Below are 20,597 nucleotides of genomic sequence, written 5' to 3'. Positions count from 1 at the left end.
CCATAAGAAGGAAAACATTTTACCCGCCTTTTTCAATCCACTCGCTAACTGCAATATTTCAAGCAGAATGTCTTTCCTGGACCCTGAATGGGAATTCTTGATACTTAAAATAGCAGAACTGGAGTCAGAAGCTATGACAGATTGTCTATTCCCCCCTTTACTTTCTACCCATAACAGGGCAAACCATATAGCTACAAGCTCTGCCGTATATACTGCCAAATCATCACTTAGCCTATTTCCTACAGCCAAACCCAGCTCAGGCACCACATGAGCCACTCCCACCCTTTTATCTGATCTTTTAGATGCATCTGTAAAAATAATCCTGTCATTTCTGTAGTTTTCTGTTATATATAACCATCCCCTTTTCCACTCCACCTACCTGCTTTTCCTCCAGAAGCCCTAAGTCCACTTTTAATTCCTCAAAAGTCCACGGGGGAACTGTAGAGTATGGTACTGTCATACAGATATTAAGAGCACTTAAACCCATACACTCAACTTTTTGTTCAATACCCCACCCAAAGCTTTTTACTCTTTTATTTAATCGCTCTTGACAATTTCTTAGGGTTATGTGAGCATTATGATCCTCTCTATGACCTTTAAGATTAGCCCAGTACACTAGGGCCAGCTGATCTCTTCTTAAATTCAAGGGCATCTCCCCCACCTCCACTTGGATGGCTGCCACCGGAGAGGACTTGACTGCTCCACTGCAAATTCTCAAGGCTTGGTTTTGCATCACTTTCAGTTCTCTGGTGACGGGTTTTTCTATCAGTTTAAGCCTCAGCTGGTGTTAGCGTGTCTCAGTCAGAAGTCCCTCCAACAGTCTGTGCACTTCCACCTTCGGTACGCGACAATTATGGAGTTAGAATCATGCCAAAACCTCACACACACACAAAACGTGTTTTACTCACACCCAACGATTCACAAACAAACTCAAGTGTGGTTTGCAAATACAAAACATCACTCACAAACTAATGCATTTTGTTCTGCAAATAAAAAACGTACCTATCAAACAAATACAGTATGTTTTATATATACAAAGAAACGTATTTCTTCAATGACAAAAATATCCTCCAAGTACAAACTCAAATATTTCAAGTACAAAAAAATTCTTCAAGTAAAAAAAAAAAACCTTCAAGTACAAAACAAAATCCTTCAAGTACAAAACAAAATCCTTCAAGTACAAAACAAAATCCTTCAAGTACAAAACAAAATTCTACAAGTACAAAACAAAATTCTACAAGTACGAAAAACTGTCACGTGACTTTTGGCACTAATTTTTCGCCTTGCTGATCCACACACAAATGCCTTCAGATCCACACGCATACTAGTAAACGGTCATGTAATTCACACTCCACAACAGCAGGTGGCGCTGTTACCGACTTGCTTAGCGCCGCCACGGACATGGAAAGAGGAGAGAAGAAGAAACGCTAGCGTGGTGGGGGACGTTTTGAACATGATAGCTGTGTCCCAACGTGAAGGCTGCATCCTTCGAAGGACTGAAGACTTCAAGGATGCAGCCTATATTCATCCTTCGAAGGACGCACCTTGTAGCCTAACGGCGCTGATCCACTTGTCCGTGCGACACTTCTGTCGCGCCGCGCTCCACTATATTCCTATGTGTGACGTCACGCGACTTTGTCGCACCCGCAAAGCATTCCGGGAAGGCGGCGCTTCATTTGAAAAAGTGCTGCGCGTCAAAAAGCTGGCCGATGCCCATCTTTATGCAAATGAAGTCCGTCAAACGCGGCGCGTCTATCCAATAGAAGTAGAGCATATGGAGACGGAGGGAAGTCTCTTGCAGGTCCTCTGTTCTGATACGCTACATTTCCCACTCGGTCAAAACCACGCCCATAGCGGTAAACGCCCATCAACGTACCAATGTGGGGAGGCGTCGCGACACCACGCGACAGTCGTGTCAGACAAGTGGATCAGCGCCGTAAGCCTTCGTAGGATTTCCTAATTGCGCAACCAGGTGTTTCTGATCACCACTCCTGGTGCCAAGCAACGGTGTGAGAGGACAGCTGCCATCCTGATAATTCATTTGATATAGCCTAATTGAGTAAACAGCTGGAGCCAGAATTGGCTATTGTATTTTTTATGTTTTATATTTTACTGGAGGACAGTATGTTTCAGCCCCGGTGCTGCCAGGTCATGTATTTTCGGTTTATCCCGGTTTGAATATAAAAACCAACTGAATATAAAAAGTCCAGAATTTCTCGCACTCGTCATCGGCAGCTGTCACAGTTGCCAGGCGACAAGAACAATCCTCCGTAGGCTAGACCGGTCCGAGAGCTTCAGAATCAGATGCGCCCTTAGTTAGCATTATAGGCCTACATTTTGTTTCTTTAATTTTCGGAACTGCATATTTCGGTAAGTATTCACGTTCAAATGTGAAGTAACCTACTGAAGTAGGCTACTTTTTTTCCCACACATATGATTTTACATTAAACTACACAATTATATAACAACCTTGAAAATATACAGAAGTAAAACACAGTAGTAGCATAATATAAATACAAAACTATAATAAAAACCCTGACAAGGAGTTTTTCTTATTTTATGTATTGTAAATGTAAATGTTTATGTTGATTTTGATATGTTTAATATATGTTGTTCATAGTTGGAAAAATTACTTTAATGTAGCCTGTGGAACAAATGATTTTCATTTACCAATTGAATTTGAAGAAAAAAAAAATATTGAAGAATTTGTTTAATGTAGAAATTATTACTGTCATTACAAAAATAAGCAATGACCAGAACAATAGGCCTTTATCTCATTTCCTGGTTTCGGAACGTTCAAAATCGCCAAGCAGTGTACTCGCACTTCCGGTGGTTACTAGTTACACATTTAGATGAAAAGTAGGTCAGTAAACTTAAATAAAATCGCGATATAGACCAATGTCTGTCAATATTAAACCGCATAAAGACTATTTAAATAGGAATCGTGCATGTTCTGCGTGTCTCTGTGAATGAATGGCACCGACGCGTTTCATTTACCACACACACACACACTGAGGCACGCATGACGCTCGCGATTTTATTCAGCCTTACTTATTAACATTAATGCGCTTCATCAACACAGCCGCTCTGAGAGTCACTTCAGCAGCATTTTTTAGCTTAATCTGAGAGAAACTATCATCATAAAACACAGAGAGAAGGTCTACACGGCAACCCGTCAAAATAAAAGTTTGGTTAACCTTTGAAGAAATTTTTGCTTAAATCATTACATTTTAAACAATTGGTTATAACAATTTAATTAAACCATTCAAATGGAATCAAGAAAAAAGAAAAAAAAAAACTTTTGGGAGACGCGAGAGCGAAGTAGTCCAGTGATAATTAACATGAAGCCATGGTGAATGCAATAACCGGAAGACGCTGTACACTGCTTCGCGGCTACTTCCGGCGTTCTATTGTGTTGTGATAAAGGCCTATTAATTATCTTTTATTTACACATTTAAAGTTGCATTGTTCTTTCCTTTTAAAAAATAAAAGTGAAAAAAGTTAAACAAAAATAAAAAATATATATTTTTCAATCATTCTCTCAAGAAGAGAAAACAGCCTGTCCATCCTCTCCCTCCTCTCATGTGCTCTACCCGCCTCTGCCTCCCTCTGTAGTTGGCCTCTCTGTCTCGCCGCCTTCGTGCTGCTGCTGGTGCTGCTGCCCCTGGCTCCTCCTCTTCTTGGGCACCCACTGCTTATTTCGGCCCTGGTGTGTCCTCAGGGATTGAGGCGATGAGGACAGGGGGGTTGGTGCAATGCCTCTGTCCCAACACCTCATCCATGAGGACAAACCATGGCCTAGTTTCAGCAGGGGGTTTCCCACTCACACCCTCTCCTGTCCCAGGACACTTGCAATCCTAAGGGCAGAGCAAATGAACCATGGCTTGTTAACAACAACAGCACAATACATTTCAGCAAAGACGTGTGTATTAATTTTCTTACTTTGTATTTTTTTTCTCCTGAATTGCTTTAAAAAAGTTTAACACATGGGTGCAATCTTGTGTGTGTTGGGTCCAGTGTGACCCAGAGGTACTTGAGCTCTTCTATGATGTCAAGTTCCACTCCCCCCAGGAACACACTCGACCGCTCCAGTTTTATGGATTTTTTTGTGAAAATCATGGTAACAGTTTTCTTTTTGTTCAATAATAGGCAGGATTTAAGCAGCCAATGCTGAATATTCTCCAGTGCTGATGTGAGGATGGATGAGGCTTCCTGTGTGCTTTTAGCAGGTGTAAAAATAACCGCATCATCAGCAAATATTTGGAAATGGACTTTGACAAACATTTGACATATATATACAGAGAACAGTACAGTACTCCCAAAATAGAGCCTTGTGGAACTCCTGCTGAACATTCAAGATAAGACGACATAGTGCCACCGACACTCACAGGTTGTCTTCTATTGGACAAGTAAGATTGAAACCAAACTAGCGTATCTTCTGCAAAGTTGAAGTGAGTCAGTTTAGACAGAAGGGCTTGATGATCTACCGTATCGAACGCCTTCTTTAAATCCAAAAAGATTGCACCAACACAGGTGGTTTTATCAAGCAAGGATTTCACTGTTTCTATGAAGACAGTTTGTCATCTCTGTGGAGTGGTACTGGCGAACTGCATGGGGTGTAGGAGAGAATGGCCGTGGCTGAGGTGTTTATTCAGCAGCTTGGCGTTCCACTTTTCTGCAACCTTAGATACAACAGGGGGGATACTGATGGGGCGATAATTGGAAATGTTTGTTTTGTCTCCTGATTTAAAAAATTGGTGAGACTACAGCCACCTTCCATCCTGATGGAACAACTGTCATTTTAATTGATAGATTTATCAGATGTGTTATCGGGCATACCAGCACGTCTGTGTATTTAAAAAAAATGTGTGTCAAGGCCATACGCATCTTTGGCCTTTGAGGGTTTCATGGACTTAATAATGTTAGCCACTTCCAGATCAGTTATTTGCTCTAACCTGAAAACCGGCTGTCCAGGATTAATAGGCTTATACGAGCTATCTCTGAGGAACTAAAAATTTGTGTTATTTCATTGACAGATTTAATAAAGAAATTGTTCAATTCAGTTGCTAGTTCTTTTGGATTATTTAGCAGCTTGTTGTTAACTTTTATTTCCAATCTATCATTGTCCATTTTATTTTGCTTTACAATCAGTTTATTAATATTTTGCCATATATTTTGCCATTTCCATTTGCTCTTGAAATGACATCCAAGAAAAAAGTTGCCTTGGCTTTACGTAAGGTATGAGTTGTTTTATTTCTCATGGTAGTAAATCTTTGCCTATCAATGGAAAGACCAGATTTTAAAAACACTTTGAGTAAGATGTCTCTTCTTTCATAAGTATTTTGCAGTGATTATTCAACCTGAGTAGATGATTCCGTAAAAAAACCTAAACTAAACTAAACTGTCGCAGATGCGAAAGAAAGAAAGAAACTGTGTTCACTACAGTTAGTGTTATTTTAGTAAATGCATTGTTGTAATTCGTAAAGTAACTAGATGTACCGCATGGCAGTACAAAATATGACCGCCGCTCAGGCCTGCACTGGCTTTCCACAAAAATAAATGACGTGGAGCAATTTGGCTGTATTGCGTGTTTATGTATATAAGTTGTATATTTTAAAAGACTGTGTGGAGTATTCCTGTGGATCATGGATAATTTAGAGTTTTGTAATTATTTGCCATTACTATTTAAGTTTTATATCAAAAGTCATTAGTTTAGACACTTAGCATCCATAATGTGAAAAACGTCCTCTGACTTTGGCATGGGTTTGTTGTGTTTTACTGAAATAAAAAACATTTTTTCCCCAAAAAAGTGGTTTTATCTTGTAGCCCTGGTCGCAGAGTTTTAAAAAAGCAATGTTAACAAAATTAAACTCATTCCCACTGTACTTGTTAGTAGAACACTTAAGTAAATGTCCCATTGAAATTAATGGGATTTTATGGATTTAGGTAAATAAAGTGTACACATAATACATTTTGGTCTGTACCATGAAGAGAAAACTGATTCAACTATATAAACTATATATTTTCTGAAAGCGTAGACTCTCAGGATGTGATCTAACATGGCATGAAACATGTCCCACCCACCTCATTAGTAGCCTATACTGCCCAAGCATAACACATTGGGTATTGGTAAATCGGGTATATGGCTGATACCTAAAAAAAGTAGTAGTATGTGCATGCCTGTCTGTGTGTGTGTATGTGTGTGTGTTTGTGTGTGTGTGTCTGTGCGTGCGTGTGTGTGTGTGTGTGTGTGTGTGTGTCTGTGCATGTGGATTTGTATGTGTGTGTGCATGGGTGTGTGTCTGTGCGTGTGGATGTCAGTGTGTGTGCATGCTTGCTTTTGTTTGTATTCCTGCATGTGTGTGTGTGACAGTATCATCCTAAACCAGCAACCCTTCGCTCAACACCACCATCTACAGGCCGATGAGTGTACAGTCACTAAATGTGCACATAAATGAGTTTATTTTATTATAAAAATATTTATTTATTAAAAAAAATTTGACAATCCCTATATGACCGTTTTAACTAGTTACGCTACGCTAGCGGCGGTCATAATTAGATCATGTCCTCGTTCATGTCGAGAGTCACTGCCCTCCAGAATAAAACTTGGTGCTTTATAATATACCGAGCACAAACAAATACACAAATGTAAAACTTATCGAGATTGCTTGGTTTTGACACCAAACTGATGCCTTTGTCGAATGGAGTGATTATTATTATTTATTTTTTTATGTCTTCAGGTTAGACATTTTGAATAACGTCGACTGTTTTTCAGTGTCAACTCTCCGCGCCCGCAGTTTCCAACCAGTTCAAGCATCAAGAATCACGTGCTACCGCCCACAGTCAGTTCCACTTTCAGTTAAGGGTATGGGAAAGCGAAACTATTGTGACACTGAAACAACATCACAGACATCTTTGTATCATATTGTTGCATGACCACCGCGAGGATTGTCCTTTAATGGTCAGAGGTAAATGTTGCACGTTCAATATTTCTAATTGTAAGTTTATTTTTATTTTATTTTTACAGAAAATCAAAAAAAATATTGTTTACATCTGTCCTCTGTTCCGGTACGTAGTTGTGTTAACCACTATCATCCATGCAGGGTAGGTTATAGACTAATTAGAATTTGCATTCGAATTGTGCTGTATTACCGTCATCGTGTAAAAATAAAAAATAAAAACCTAAACAACCGATGAAACTTCCTCGCATGAATATATTCGTCTTTAACTGTTAACTGTTACCTAGGTTTTAATCACGCTAGCGTTGCAGATCACATCATTCTTAACTAACATTGTTTTTCCTAGCTAAGGAATTTTATAATTTATTAAATGCCTTTGATTTGGCTCTTCAAGTCAACACTCCCACTCATCATCATGGACATACACTTGACTTAGTGTTATCTCATGGTTTTTCCCTTTGTAATCTTGAGGTGTGTGAGAATGGTTTTTCTGATCATAAGTCTATTTTGTTTTCTATTCCTTTTAGTTTTGATGCACCTAAATCTATTAATCACGCTTGCCGCTCTCGGGTTATTACGAATGCTACTAAAAATGCCTTTTCTTTAGCTTTCCATGATGTTACTCTACCAATTGAAGACTGTCTTGGTAATATGAGTGCTGAAGAGCTGTTGTCTATGTTTAATTCTATATGTGAAAACGTCTTAGACACAGTTGCACCACTCAAGGTAAAAAATTTAAACCAAGAACTGAACCCTGGCGAGATGAAACAATACGCTCTCTTAGGCAGATTTGTAGGAGAGCGGAGCGTAAATGGAAAAGAGACAAACTTCAGGTCTCGTTTGAAATGTTAAGAGATTCGTTATCTCAATATCAGAAATCGCTAAAAGTAGCCAAATCAAGGTATTTTACTGAAATTATTAATAAGAACTGTCATAGACCCAAAATTCTTTTTAAAATTATTAACGCCACTATCAACCCCTTGGTCTGCTCTCTTGCTGATGTGTCTTCATCTATGTGTGAGGACTTTTTAAAGTTTTTTGTTAGTAAGATAAATGATTTAAGATTAGGAATTATTCCATCTCCTTCTGATTCCTCAATTCATAATAGCTGTACGGCTGTTTTTAGTCGATTTAATCTTATTACTGACACTCAGCTTCAAGAAATAGTAGAGCACCTTAGGCCTTCAGGCTCTTCTGCTGATGTTATTCCTCCGTTTTTTTCTCAAACAAGTATTTGATGATGTTCGTTCTTTTCTTCTGGTCATGCTAAATCGTTGCTTAGAAACTGGTATTATACCTGAACCGCTTAAACATGCATCAGTCTACCCCTTACTTAAAAAACAAAACCTGGACCCCACAGTGTTAGCCAATTTTAGACCAATCTCCAATTTTTCATTTATGACTAAAATTTTGGAGAAAATAGTTCTCCAACAATTACAAAGCTTCTTAACTGATAATGCGATTTTTAAACCTTTCAATCTGGGTTTAGAAAACATCACTCGACAGAGACTACATTGCTTAAGGTTTTTAATGATGTACTAATAACCTGTGACTCTGGCGACTATGCAGTTCTTGTGCTATTAGATCTAACTGCTGCATTTGATACAGTAGATCACTCTGTACTTATTGCTCGATTGGAACAGTGTGCAGGCATCACTGGCAGTGCACTGGATTGGTTTATATCTTATTTTACAAACAGAAGCTTCTCAGTGAAGATTGGGGAATATTCCTCTAGTAAGGCTGTGCTATCATGTGGGGTTCCTCAAGGGTCTATTCTGGCCCCCATTCTCTTTTCTTTATACTTGCTTCCACTAGGTTCTATTATTAGAAAACACGGGTTGTCATTCCATTTTTACGCGGATGACACTCAAATTTATCTGCCCTTAAAACGCTCGTCAGATAATCTGGAAACTCTTATGGCCTGTTTGACCGAAGTAAAGACTTGGTTGTCTTCAAATTTTCTGAATTTTAATGAGAGCAAAACGGAAATTATTTTATTTAGACCCTCTGACTTTTCCACCATTCCTAAAGTAAATTTTGGTGGTCTGTCTTCTTGTGTGAAGCCGTGGGTGAGAAATTTGGGTGTAGTATTTGATGAAACTTTGAAATTTGAGAGGCAAATAAATTTAGTTGTGAAATCCTGCTTTTTTCAGCTAAGACTATTATCAAAAGTTAAGACATTTCTTTCTTTTAAAAATTTCGAAAAAGTAATACACGTATTTATTTCTTCAAGGCTGGATTACTGCAACTCTCTCTACGTTGGGATTAGTCACTCAACGATGTCACGATTACAGTTAGTACAAAATGCGGCAGCTAGACTTCTGACGGGTGCAAAAAAACGTAGTCATATCACGCCAATTTTACGTTCTCTACACTGGTTGCCAGTGCATTATAGAGTTGAGTTTAAACCTTTACTTTTTGTTTACAAATCTTTAAATGGTCTGGCTCCACCCTACTTGTCTGCTCTATTGACTGAGCATCATCCAACTAGATCGCTTCGGTCATCAAATCAGAGACTCCTGTCTATTCCGAAGTCAAAATTGAAGGGTAGGGGGGACCGTGCCTTTTCCGTAGTTGCCCCTAGATTATGGAATGACTTGCCCGTTTCAATTAGAGTGGCCTCATCGTTATTTGTTTTCAAATCCAAGTTAAAAACATATTTGTTTGATAAGGCATTTAACACATGCTGACGCACCATTCCATTGTATCTCACTATTATTTTAAATTGGTGAAGCATTTATTTTATGATATTTTAGTCAAATCTATATTTGTACTGTCGTTTTATTGTTGTTAGTTTGTATGATTTTTTATTAATTACTGTAAAGCACATTGGACAATGTAAATTGTATTTAATTGTGCTATATAAATAAATTGCCATTGCCATTGCCATTGCCATTGTTTTTCATGGCACATCTACGCTTATTGATCAATCTTTATTAAGTCGAATTTAGACAATATAGGCCTAATGATATATTCTATGGACTGCTATTTGACTTAAATACTGTCAGTCATTTTATATTTTTTTCAATTCAATGGCCAATGTCATATGTTGCCTTGTCACTAATGTTTTACATCTTACTTAATATGTAATGTAAAAAAGTAGCAGGAGTTCAAAACAAAACATTAGTCAATGTTTTGTTTTGAACTCCTGCTACTTTTTTACATTACATATTATCGTAAAACATTCTCACATTGTGTTTGGTCATGAAATTGTACATTATGTAGGCTACAGGGATCTGTTCTTGCTCCCACTCTGTTTTCCTTATATTTACTTCCCTTTTGGGGTCAGTAACGGTGTGAGACAAGGAGGGATTTTGTCCCCAATTTTTTTAAATCTTTACATGGATGAGCTGTCTGAACGTTTGAATGTTTGTAAAACTGGTTGTATGATTGGGAATACTTTAGTGAATCATATTATGTATGCAGATGATCTTGTGGTGTTTAGTCCAAGCAGTACTGGTCTTCAACAGCTTTTAAATGTGTGTTCTGATTATGGTCTTGAACATGATATTGTATATAATCCATAAAAGAGTATGGTTATGACTTGCAGAACTAAGGAGGATAAAAGTATAAATTTTCCAGTTTTTAAGTTGTCTAACAAGAGTCTCACGGTGTGCGAGAAAGTAAAATACCTTGGACACATTATCACTGAGCACATGACAGGTGATATGATGAGGATATTGAAAGGCAACGCCGCCAGATGTATATGCGGGCAAATATACTGTTGCGTAAGTTTAGTTTCTGTTCACATGAGGTGAAGGTGTCACTTTTTAAAGCATATTGTACAACATTTTATACTGCTCATTTGTGGTGTAACTATAGAACATCTAGTTTACAGAAGCTGCAAGCAGCTTATAACGATGCTATGAGAATCTTACTAATGAGACCTAGATGGCATAGTGCAAGTGAAATGTTTGTGAGTGTAAGAGTAAATCACTTTTAAAGCACTGTTACGTAATTTTGTGTATAGATTTATCTGCCGGCTTAATGATTCTAAGAATGAAATTATTGTGGGTTTATCAAATATAAGGGTTAGTACTGCACGGTAGTAGTCAAAGCTGTGGAGACACTGGTACTGGTGTATTTTGTAACTCTATGTTTACAAAATTGTATGAGTTGTGATGGATTGTATGGGTTGTGTATATGTTGTTCAATGTCTTTTTTCTTTTTAAATTGGACTTTGAGTCTGTAATAAAAGTTTGATTGATTGATTGATTGATTGATTGATTGATTGATTGTGGCACGTTGCATTTCTGCTATGGCATTGTCGCTGTCTACGTGCTCGCAACATTGTAACAACGTAGAATTGTAAGTGCCAGGGCTGTAGCAATGCTGTTGCGCGACATTCAGCAACTGAGAGATGACGTTCTGGCCATTAATTTTTTTATGCTAGGTAGGTCCATAGATTTCCCCATTTAGCATGTTCAAATTGCACTTCCAAAAGTCATACATTTGTGAGAAGAAAAACAAACAAACATATTATACGGTGAGTGGACTAACGTTAACTAGCATGAGCAAACATGCAAAAATCTGGCAAAGAAACGAATGAGACGTCAAATCAAAGGAATAATAAACAGGTGTGTGAGCAGTTACATTTTCTTTTTCTCTGTGCGTTTCCAAAAAATAAAAAAAAGTAAAAAACATTCAAGTGCAACAAGTAGCCTAGACTACGCGCTGAAATCAATTACTCATCATTAAAGTCATTTTGGCTTCATACTTTTGGCATACAGTTATTAAATATTTGTCATACCTGACCAGAAGTCAATGTAACGGAGGCCAGCTAGTAGTTGCTGTGCGAGTAAACCTCACTCCTCTGATCTCAATAGGCGCTCTAGCGACAGACGCTAGAGGCTGCAGTCTTTAGCCTCCTTGTTAGAGCACCTGACTCTCATCCCGGAGATCCGGGGTTCGAGACCCGCACGGAGCGGGGTTTGAAGGACCCGGGTGAGAGGGGTTACATCAAGATGTTCAAAAAACTGTCACATTAGACAAGGAAGTTGTAGGTTGTGTTTGAAGGAGACCGGGGACAGTTGCAACACTTTTTGCATTTCTCTCAATTACTCAGAGACTATTTGGACTAGACCAACCAAATTTGTATATATTATTACCCAAACCATTTAAAGATGATTATATATGACATATCGTTCACAGTATTTATGGAAGAAGCCAGATGTTGCAACTGACCCCGACCCAGGGACGGTTGCAATATGTTAAAAATACCTTAAATTTCATTAATTAACTTAAGCTTTTTGTCTCAATGAGCATAGAATTCTATAAAATATTAACTGTTTTATACCTACTATAATATTATAGTATTATTTATTTCCATAATATTATTGTAGCCTATTATTTATTTATTTAGTCATATTTATCAAATAACGGTTATTGAGTTTTGTTTGTTCATGTGTAGAACATAGGCCTACACAGATTCAGTGTGCAGGTGATACAGATGATATTCAATCTCTCCATATTTCAGTGTCAGACAGGAAGAATTGAACAATTTGCAATGCAACAAACTTTTATTAAACATGCAATTTAAAACTTGTTGCAACCGTCCCAAACCCTATCAGCCATGACAGAACATCATATTCCTGCTAGACACACTGACTTTGACACATGCTAACCATGTCACTTATTAGAAGTCAACAAAACAATAATTCAAACTATGTAAGTTTTGATTATTTCATACAAAATTTCAGGACAGTATGACGAAAATATATCTCATGAAAAAAATTACTTAAATTACTTTCATACCTCCAAAACAAGTTTTGTTCAATAAATGCAGCAGCAGATGTTGAAAATGTCTACTGTCTTCTTGGTGGGGGGAGGGTCTAACTGTGCATGTTCAGTATGAGTGTCATCACTCTAGCTTGTTTCTGATTGGAGAAAAATGACATGTTGCAACCATCCCCATGTTGCAACTGTCCCCGGTCTCCCCTACGTATCTTATTTAGCTGAGGTAAATTAAACACAATTCTCAGGTATGGATTGCTCGATGAAGAATGAGAGAGAGGCCCAATGGTCAGTTGAAATTTAAAAGGCTGATTCCCAGCAAACACATTTACGTTGTGGCAACGTCTGTGGTATGTTGTATTTCTGCTATGGCATTGTCGCTGTCTACGTGCTCGCAACATTGTAACAACATAGAATTGTAAGACGTGACAGGGCTGTAGCAATGCTGTTGCGCGACATTCAGCAACTGAGACGTTCTGACAATATTTTGTTTTTATGCTAGATAGGCGGCCTATAGTATAGATATTAGCATTTCATGTTTTGAGGTTAATTTTTAATTAGTCAGATGTTAGATAATTATATAGATTTTTTAAAATATTGTTTATCCTTATTATTATTTAATGGGGCTATCAGTAAATTAGATTAATTATAATCAACACCTGCAAGTGTACACTTTGAAGAGTAAAAATGACAGAAGGTTACGTTAATTCAACTTTAATAAAACTAACTGCATATGGTAATCAAATTGCACTTCCAAAAGTAATACATTTGTGAAAAAAAAAAAAAAAAATGAATATACAAATTTATTTTAAGTATAATAAATAAAACAAAAAGCAAAGCTCAGAACATTTAATGAACAAAACCGGTTCTGTACATAGCAGACAGTAGTCGAAAGCCGGACAATAAAGTTCGGTAAACGGGATCAGTCCAGGAAACATCCACACATCCGGAGAAGCAAAGAAACGAATGAGACTAATTACTTAACTATTGTAGGTTGTGTTTGAATAATTACGTATCTTATTTAGCTGAAGTAAATTAAACGAAATTCTTACGTATCCTTGCTCGATGAAGAACGAAACAACACCATGAGCCCAACGATCAGTTGAAATTTAAAAGGCTGATTTTCACGCTTCAGGGCAGTGATGAGCACATATGTTCTTCTTCTTCTTCTTCGTTTTTATTGGCGGCTTGCTTCTTAGATAGAGCATTACCGCCATCTACTGTGGGCAATGAATCAGAGACTTGTAGTTCCCATTTTGAGGCACTGTTATATATGTTGTTAGCGGGTCTGTATGTATACTTGTATATTTATATGTGTACCTTTTTTTTATGTTTATTTTATTCACCTTATTCTGCGCCCCTTCTATTTCCCATGATTCATAGCGGTTTCAGCTGACTAAACGGTTTTCTACTTCCGGTTGAAGTGTTGTTTACATAGAATGCTAGTACTAGCTTAAAGGCTACGGTGATCGTTTGTAGTTATTAAAGTAGTAGACAATTTAATTTGTTGGTCAGCGACTGAAACTGGAGAACAGATACATAAGCAAAATGAATTCATAGAAAATATCGCTCAGATTTTTTTTTATTCAAATCATAAAACAACTGTTAAGTGCTGCTGCTGTTAACAGTATGAAAACTAATTTTTTACACAATCAATTACATACATTTAAAAATGCTGAGCATAAGTATTGTTGTACACAAGTGAATATTTACAAATACAGAATGTTGTTCATATAAAATTGTACAATTTGTTGTTAATGCAAATCTGATAAAATCTATTGTACACAAACTCAAATAATAACAAAAAAGGTCATACAAAGAGTAAATATAAACAGAAAATAATGTCAAAACGCAGCGAGTGTCAAAATGAAATATACAGGAGCAATTTATGTTGATGTGTAAAGGGTGTGTGTGTGTGTGAGCGAGCGAGCGGGGCAAGCCCCGTGGGGCTTGTCATCTCTGTGAGTGAATGTGGGCGTGGGACAGCGGGCACATTTACTAAACTGAAAACACTGTCTGCTTGAGCAGACTGTATGTGCGTTGGTTTCGTTTTACAGAAACCGTGAGACATGCAGTGTGTAGTGTTTGTGGGCACTGGGTCGTGGGCACATTCACAACATTCAACTCAACAGAGTAAAAGTGAAGGTCTTGGAACTGAGCCAGAGACAGAAAAAGTTCAGAATGAGAAAGAAATGCAATACAATGAGACAGAGAGGGAACACTCCCCTCAAAATGGTTTAGGCCACTGCCCCTCAAAATGTCTGTGCACGGCCTTATTAGACTAGCCTTATTTAAACCGATTTAAAACTTCTCTTTGATGAGGCACACTTTCCTTCCCGCTCTGATACAGTGGCCTTACTAATGTGCTCTCTCCAATGTTATATAGAAAAATGTGCAATGAGTGAATGTACTGCACCACAAAAAAAAAAAAAAAAAAGCTTTTCTTACTTAGCATTTTTATCTTGTTGTTTCCAGTCAAAATATCTAAAGATTATTAAATCAAGATGCATTTACTAAAAGAAAAACTTTACATAAGAAAACCTGCTCCCGACCAGGTTAGGTTCACAGAGTAAGTCACCATGGTAACTGATTCTGAGTATAAGTTACCTCTCTTTCAGAAACGGGCTTGACTTACTCTGCTTTCTCTGTTTTGACATACCTCCAATTCTGAAACGGAAAACCCAGAGTTTCTCTCGTTTCAGGGTTAACATACTCAGAGTTTTCACTTCACCTCCTTTCTGAAACAGGCCCCAGGTTACATTTAACCAGGAAGTTAAATGTTTCACATTCACTTGTGTTGGTGAGATTTCTTAAAGCAATAGTTCACCCAAAAATGAAAATTCTGTCATAAATTAGTCACCCTCAAGATGTTCTAAACCTGTATGAATCTCTTTCTTCTGTTGAAGATATTTTGAAGAATGTGGGTTACCAACATGGGCATAGATTACGCGGGGGCGTGGGGGACGTGTCCCCCCCACTTTTTATAAAATGTAAATTCGTCCCCCGCACTTTTTCATAGGGCAAGTGTGCCCACGACAAGCTGAGGTTTTCGCGGGTGTGTATAGCCTACATCGAGATTTAAAATCCAAAGAGTCAAGGATAGTCTATCTACATACGTGACTTTCACATTTCCATGGTAATTAGTCACTAGTACATCACGACACGCCCATGCTCGCACCCGTGCCCAATCCATTTTTTTCATAGAGGTAGCAATGAGTTCAAAACGGCAAAAAACTCTTCACTCTATCCTTTTTCTGTCACGGTTCATGAATCGGCTGTCTCATTTCTGATGTGTCTGTGTGTGTCTGTGGTTACTCATTGTGTTGATTAGTGTCGCCAGCTGTGATCAATCCCCGTTCCCTTTATATGTGCAGTAATTCCCATCTCATGTTGTCAGATCGTTGTGGTTTTCCCCGGTGTCGTGTCGTGTTCCCGTGTGGCTCTCTGTTTCCCTGCTGTGAATTATCGTCGTGTGGATTCGTTGTTATTCGTCACCTCGTCTGGATGTTCCACTGGTTCCTGGTTTCCCGAGCACGTCGATCACTTCGCCACCACCGGATGCCATCAAAGTCCCTGCGCCACAATCATCATCTGAGTGTTTGTTTTCCCCGACCTGTGTTGTGTGTTTCTGACCACCTCAATAAACGCCTTTTACTTGCAATTGTATCCGTTCTGATTTCCTCACAGAACGATCTGACCAAATATGGATACAGCAAGCGCGACTCGTCTGAGCGACTTAATTTCCCACAGTATCACACGTATGGATCAACAAGAGGAGAATAGATCTAGCACAGGTTGCGCGGTTCAAGCACGTGTCCGAGCTCACCCAACAGTTACAACTTTTACGAGCTCCCACTGCGCCGCCCACACCGTCCGTTCCCCCACCCACCAGCACCAGTACCAGAAAATCAACCAGAGCCTCGTCTACCCACACCGGAGGGATATTCTGGTGAGCCTGATTACTACAGAGCTTTTCTCACAAGATGTTCCATGCACTTTGCATTGCAGCCGCGTACCTTTTATAGCGAACACTCCAAGGTGGGCGTTCGTACTGACACTGCTGTCAGGAAAGGCGGCTCTCTGGGGAACGGCGGTGTGGGAGAATAAGAACCAATACCTCGACCTGAAGGAGGTGTTCAGTAAGTCTCGTGCTGCTTCTCTTCCTCCGCATCGTCCCTATGACTGTGCTATAGATTTACTGCCTGGTAAGTCTCCGCCTAAAGGCAAACTTTACTTTCTTTCTGTCCCGGAGAGGGAGGCCATGAAGAAATATATTTCTGATTCTCTAGCCTCTGGGTTCATTCAGCCTTCCTCTTCTCCTGCGGGGGCGGGGTTCTTTTTTGTAAGGAAGAAGGATGGTTCTCTGCAACATGACATCATGACTTTGCGTAAACATACACGCCACTTTCAAGTCAAGTGGCGTGTTATTTATACGCATTTTGAGCTATCCGCGTGTATGTCCACGCACGTGTATGTGTACGCCGTTAAACGTCAGAGTGATTCCGCATATACGTGTACGCCGTTAAATGTCCGAGCGAAACGGAGCAAAATGTATATCTACATCTGGGGAGCAATATTTTTTTTCCTAGGATGGTAGGGGAACACTCATAAATGGTATTAACCCCAGTGATGGGTAGGTTTAGGGACGCGGTTGGGGTTGGTCATATTAATTATATATAGTAATGTAACGTAAGTCAACGGCGTTGATAAACACGCTGAAAAGCGATTATGCGTGTTGATAACACGCCAAAAATGGAAATACGAATTGGCGTGTCATACATACGCCATTTCATGAGATCAGTCTGTTCTCTGCGACCTTGTATTGATTACCGAGAGCTGAACAACATCACGGTAAAGAATACTTATCCTTTACCGTTGATGTCTTCAGCTTTCGAGAGGTTACAGGGAGCATCCATTTTCACAAAATTGGACTTACGTAAAGCCTATCACTTGGTTCGCATCAGGAAGGGGGATGAATGGAAAACCGCCTTTAATTCCCCTAGGGGGCACTTTGAATATTTGGTTATGCCTTTTGGGCTTTCCAACTCCCCAGCGGTTTTCCAAGCACTCGTTAATGACGCGTTGAGAGACATGGTAGATCAGTTCATATATGTTTACCTGGATGACATATTGATTTTTTTCTTCGTCTTTCCAGGAACACGTCAGACTAATGCTCCAAAGATTGTTAGAGAATAGGCTTTTTGTCAAGGCAGAGAAATGCGCTTTTCACGCACAGTCTGTTCCCTTCCTAGGGTACATCATCTCTGCTGAGGGAGTGCGCATGGATCCTGACAAGGTTAAGGCTGTGGTGGATTGGCCAAGTCCAGATTCCCGCAAGGCCCTACAGCGGTTTCTGGGGTTCGCCAATTTCTATCGGCGGTTCATCCACAACTTCAGCCAACTAGCCGCACCTCTGACCGCCTTGACCTCCCCCTGAACGACGTTCAGGTGGTCGAACACTGCTAAGGCAGTGTTCGTCAACCTCAAGAGCCGCTTTGTTTCGGCCCCCATTCTTGTCACCCCTGATCCCACATGTCAGTTCGTGGTGGAGGTCGACGCGTCAGAGGTGGGGGTAGGAGCAGTTCTTTCACAACGCGCTTCCTCAGACGACAAGATGCATCCCTGCGCATTTTTTTTTCATCAATTATCGCCTGCCGAACGTAACTATGACATTAGTAACTGAGAGTTGTTGGCGGTAAAGTTAGTGTTGGAGGAGTGGAGTCATTGGTTAGAGGGTTCAGGGGTGCCCTTTATCGTTTGGACGATCACAAGAACCTTGAATATATTAGATTTTGTCACCGCCCTCCCGCCCTCCAATGGCATGATGGTTGTTTTAACTGTAGTGGACCGGTTCTCGAAGGCGGCACATTTCATTCCCTTGCCCAAATTACCTTCAGCCAAGGAGACAGCGGTCACGGTTATCGATCACATCTTTCGGTTACATGGCTTTCCGACGGACGTGGTCTCTGACAGGGGTTCCCAATTTGTGTCCAAATTTTGGCAGGAGTTCTGTAAATTATTGGGGGCTACGGTCAGTCTGTCTTCAGGTTATCACCCCCAGAGCAATGGTCAGTCTGAGCGGGCCAACCAAGATCTTGATAGAATGTTGCGATGTTTGGTAGCCAAGAATCCTTCGTCCTGGAGCCAACAACTTTCTATGGTGGAGTACGCCCATAACTCGTTACTAGTGTCATCTACGGGCCTCTCTCCGTTTAAGTGTAGTTTAGGTTACCAGCCACCAATTTTTCCGAGTCTGGAATCCAAAGTCGCGGTCTCTTCCGCTCACGCTTTTGTCCAGAGGTGCCGCCACACTTGGACTAGAGCCCGTGAGACTCTACTCTAAGCAGGGGGGCGCATGAAGGCCAAGGCCGATTGCCACCGTTCAAGGCCTCCCGTATACGTCGTGGGTCAAAAGATGTGGCTTTCTACCAGAAATATTCCGCTCCGTTCCGTTTCTAACAAGTTAGCTCTCAAATGTATCGGCCCGTTCCGTCACCAAGATTATTAGTCTGGTGACAGTCCGACTCAAACTCCCTCCAGCGTACAGGATAATTCACCCCGCCTTTCAAGTATCAAAGATCAAGCCCGTGTTTTATTCTCGCATTAATCCGCCCGCCCCCATTTTTCTGGCTGCTCTCTTAAGGGCCCGAGTGTGCTTGTTGTACCACGGCGTTGGACTATTTTCTTTAATCTTCTTTAAGCGCAACAGAGCAACTGTGTCTAAAGTGCTGGAAAAGAGAGAGTTAAACGTTTCTGTTGTAATATCGAGTTCTTCTAAGCTATCTGGGATGCTGAGATGATGAAACTGATCAGGAAGATTATTAATAAAGCAATTTTTAGTAGCAGAAGTGATAGGTCTAACATATTTGTAACACGGAGTCGGCTTTGCAGCCTTGGCTAAATGTAATTTACACAAGACTAGATAATGATCTGAGATGTCATCGCTCTGCTGCAGAATTTCAACGGCATCAACATCTATTCCGTGTGATAATATTAGATCTAGAGTATGATTACGACGATGAGTAGGTCCTGACACGTGTTGTCTAACTCCAGTAGAGTTATGTCTTTAAATGCCAAACCCAATGCATCTTTTTCATTATCGATGTGTATATTAAAATCACCAACAATTAGTACTTTATCTGCAGTCAATATTAATTCTGATAGAAAGTCCGCAAATTCTTTGATAAAGTCTGTATGGTGCCCTGGTGGCCTGTATACAGTAGCCAGCACAAATCTCAAACGCGATTTATCGTTTACACTATATTTTACATTAAGCACCAATGCTTCAAAAGAATTATATTTAAAACTTGATTTCTTAGTGGTTTTGAAAATATTACTATAGATTACAGCAACTCCTCCCCCTTTGCGTTTAAGACGAGGCTCATGTTTATAACAGTAATATTGCGGGGTTGATTCATTTAAAGTAATGTAATCGTTTGGTTTTAGCCAGGTTTCTGTCAAACACAGCACATCTAGGTTATTATCTGAAATCATATCATTAACAATGAGTGCTTTTGAAGTAAGCGATCGAATTAGTCAGGTTCATTATATTCAGATTTTAACCTTTGTGGGAATTTTTTGGGGATTTGCTAAACTATACATTTTTGGAAAGGTTATTGTATAAGGAATCAGAAAATCAATGTTTGCATTTGCTCAGATGTCTATGTGGCGGCCATATTGAAGTTTAAAAAATGGCCGTCGTAAAATTTAAAATTGTAATATCTCGACTTCTGAATAAACTGGAATGTTGATTTTTACTGCTAAACCCACACTGTAAGGGTCAAGGAATCCAATGGTGCTAGTTAAAAAGCTACAAGATGTTACCATATTAACCCATAGATGCATAAGTAGGTAAAAAATTACCCTGTTTGGTTGTTTTCTTGCAATATTTTTGTAATGAAAAGT

General features: G+C 39.4%; 2 protein-coding genes across 3 annotated transcripts in view; both read left to right on the top strand.

Moving 5' to 3' along the window:
- The window catches only part of LOC311283512 (E3 ubiquitin-protein ligase RNF19B-like), a 320,725-nt gene extending 303,479 nt beyond the window's left edge, over nucleotides 1-17,246 (top strand). Inside the window, exon 6 of the mRNA XM_084397972.1 lies at nucleotides 17,047-17,246. The gene's annotated coding sequence lies outside the window, so the exon portion shown is untranslated. The remainder of the gene's footprint in view (nucleotides 1-17,046) is intronic.
- The window catches only part of LOC311283510 (ubiquitin carboxyl-terminal hydrolase 46-like), a 51,801-nt gene continuing 38,079 nt past the window's right edge, over nucleotides 6,876-20,597 (top strand). For both annotated transcript variants that reach the window (XM_084397965.1, XM_084397966.1), the window contains exon 1: nucleotides 6,876-6,968. In XM_084397965.1, coding sequence (XP_084254091.1) covers nucleotides 6,959-6,968 — 10 coding nt within the window. In that variant the 5' untranslated portion in view covers nucleotides 6,876-6,958. The remainder of the gene's footprint in view (nucleotides 6,969-20,597) is intronic.

Source organism: Rutilus rutilus (assembly GCF_951802725.1).
Source record: "Rutilus rutilus genome assembly, chromosome: 23".
Taxonomy (NCBI): domain Eukaryota; kingdom Metazoa; phylum Chordata; class Actinopteri; order Cypriniformes; family Leuciscidae; genus Rutilus; species Rutilus rutilus.
The sequence above is the reverse complement of the archived record's forward strand: the minus strand, read 5'-3'. Positions and strand labels throughout refer to the sequence as shown.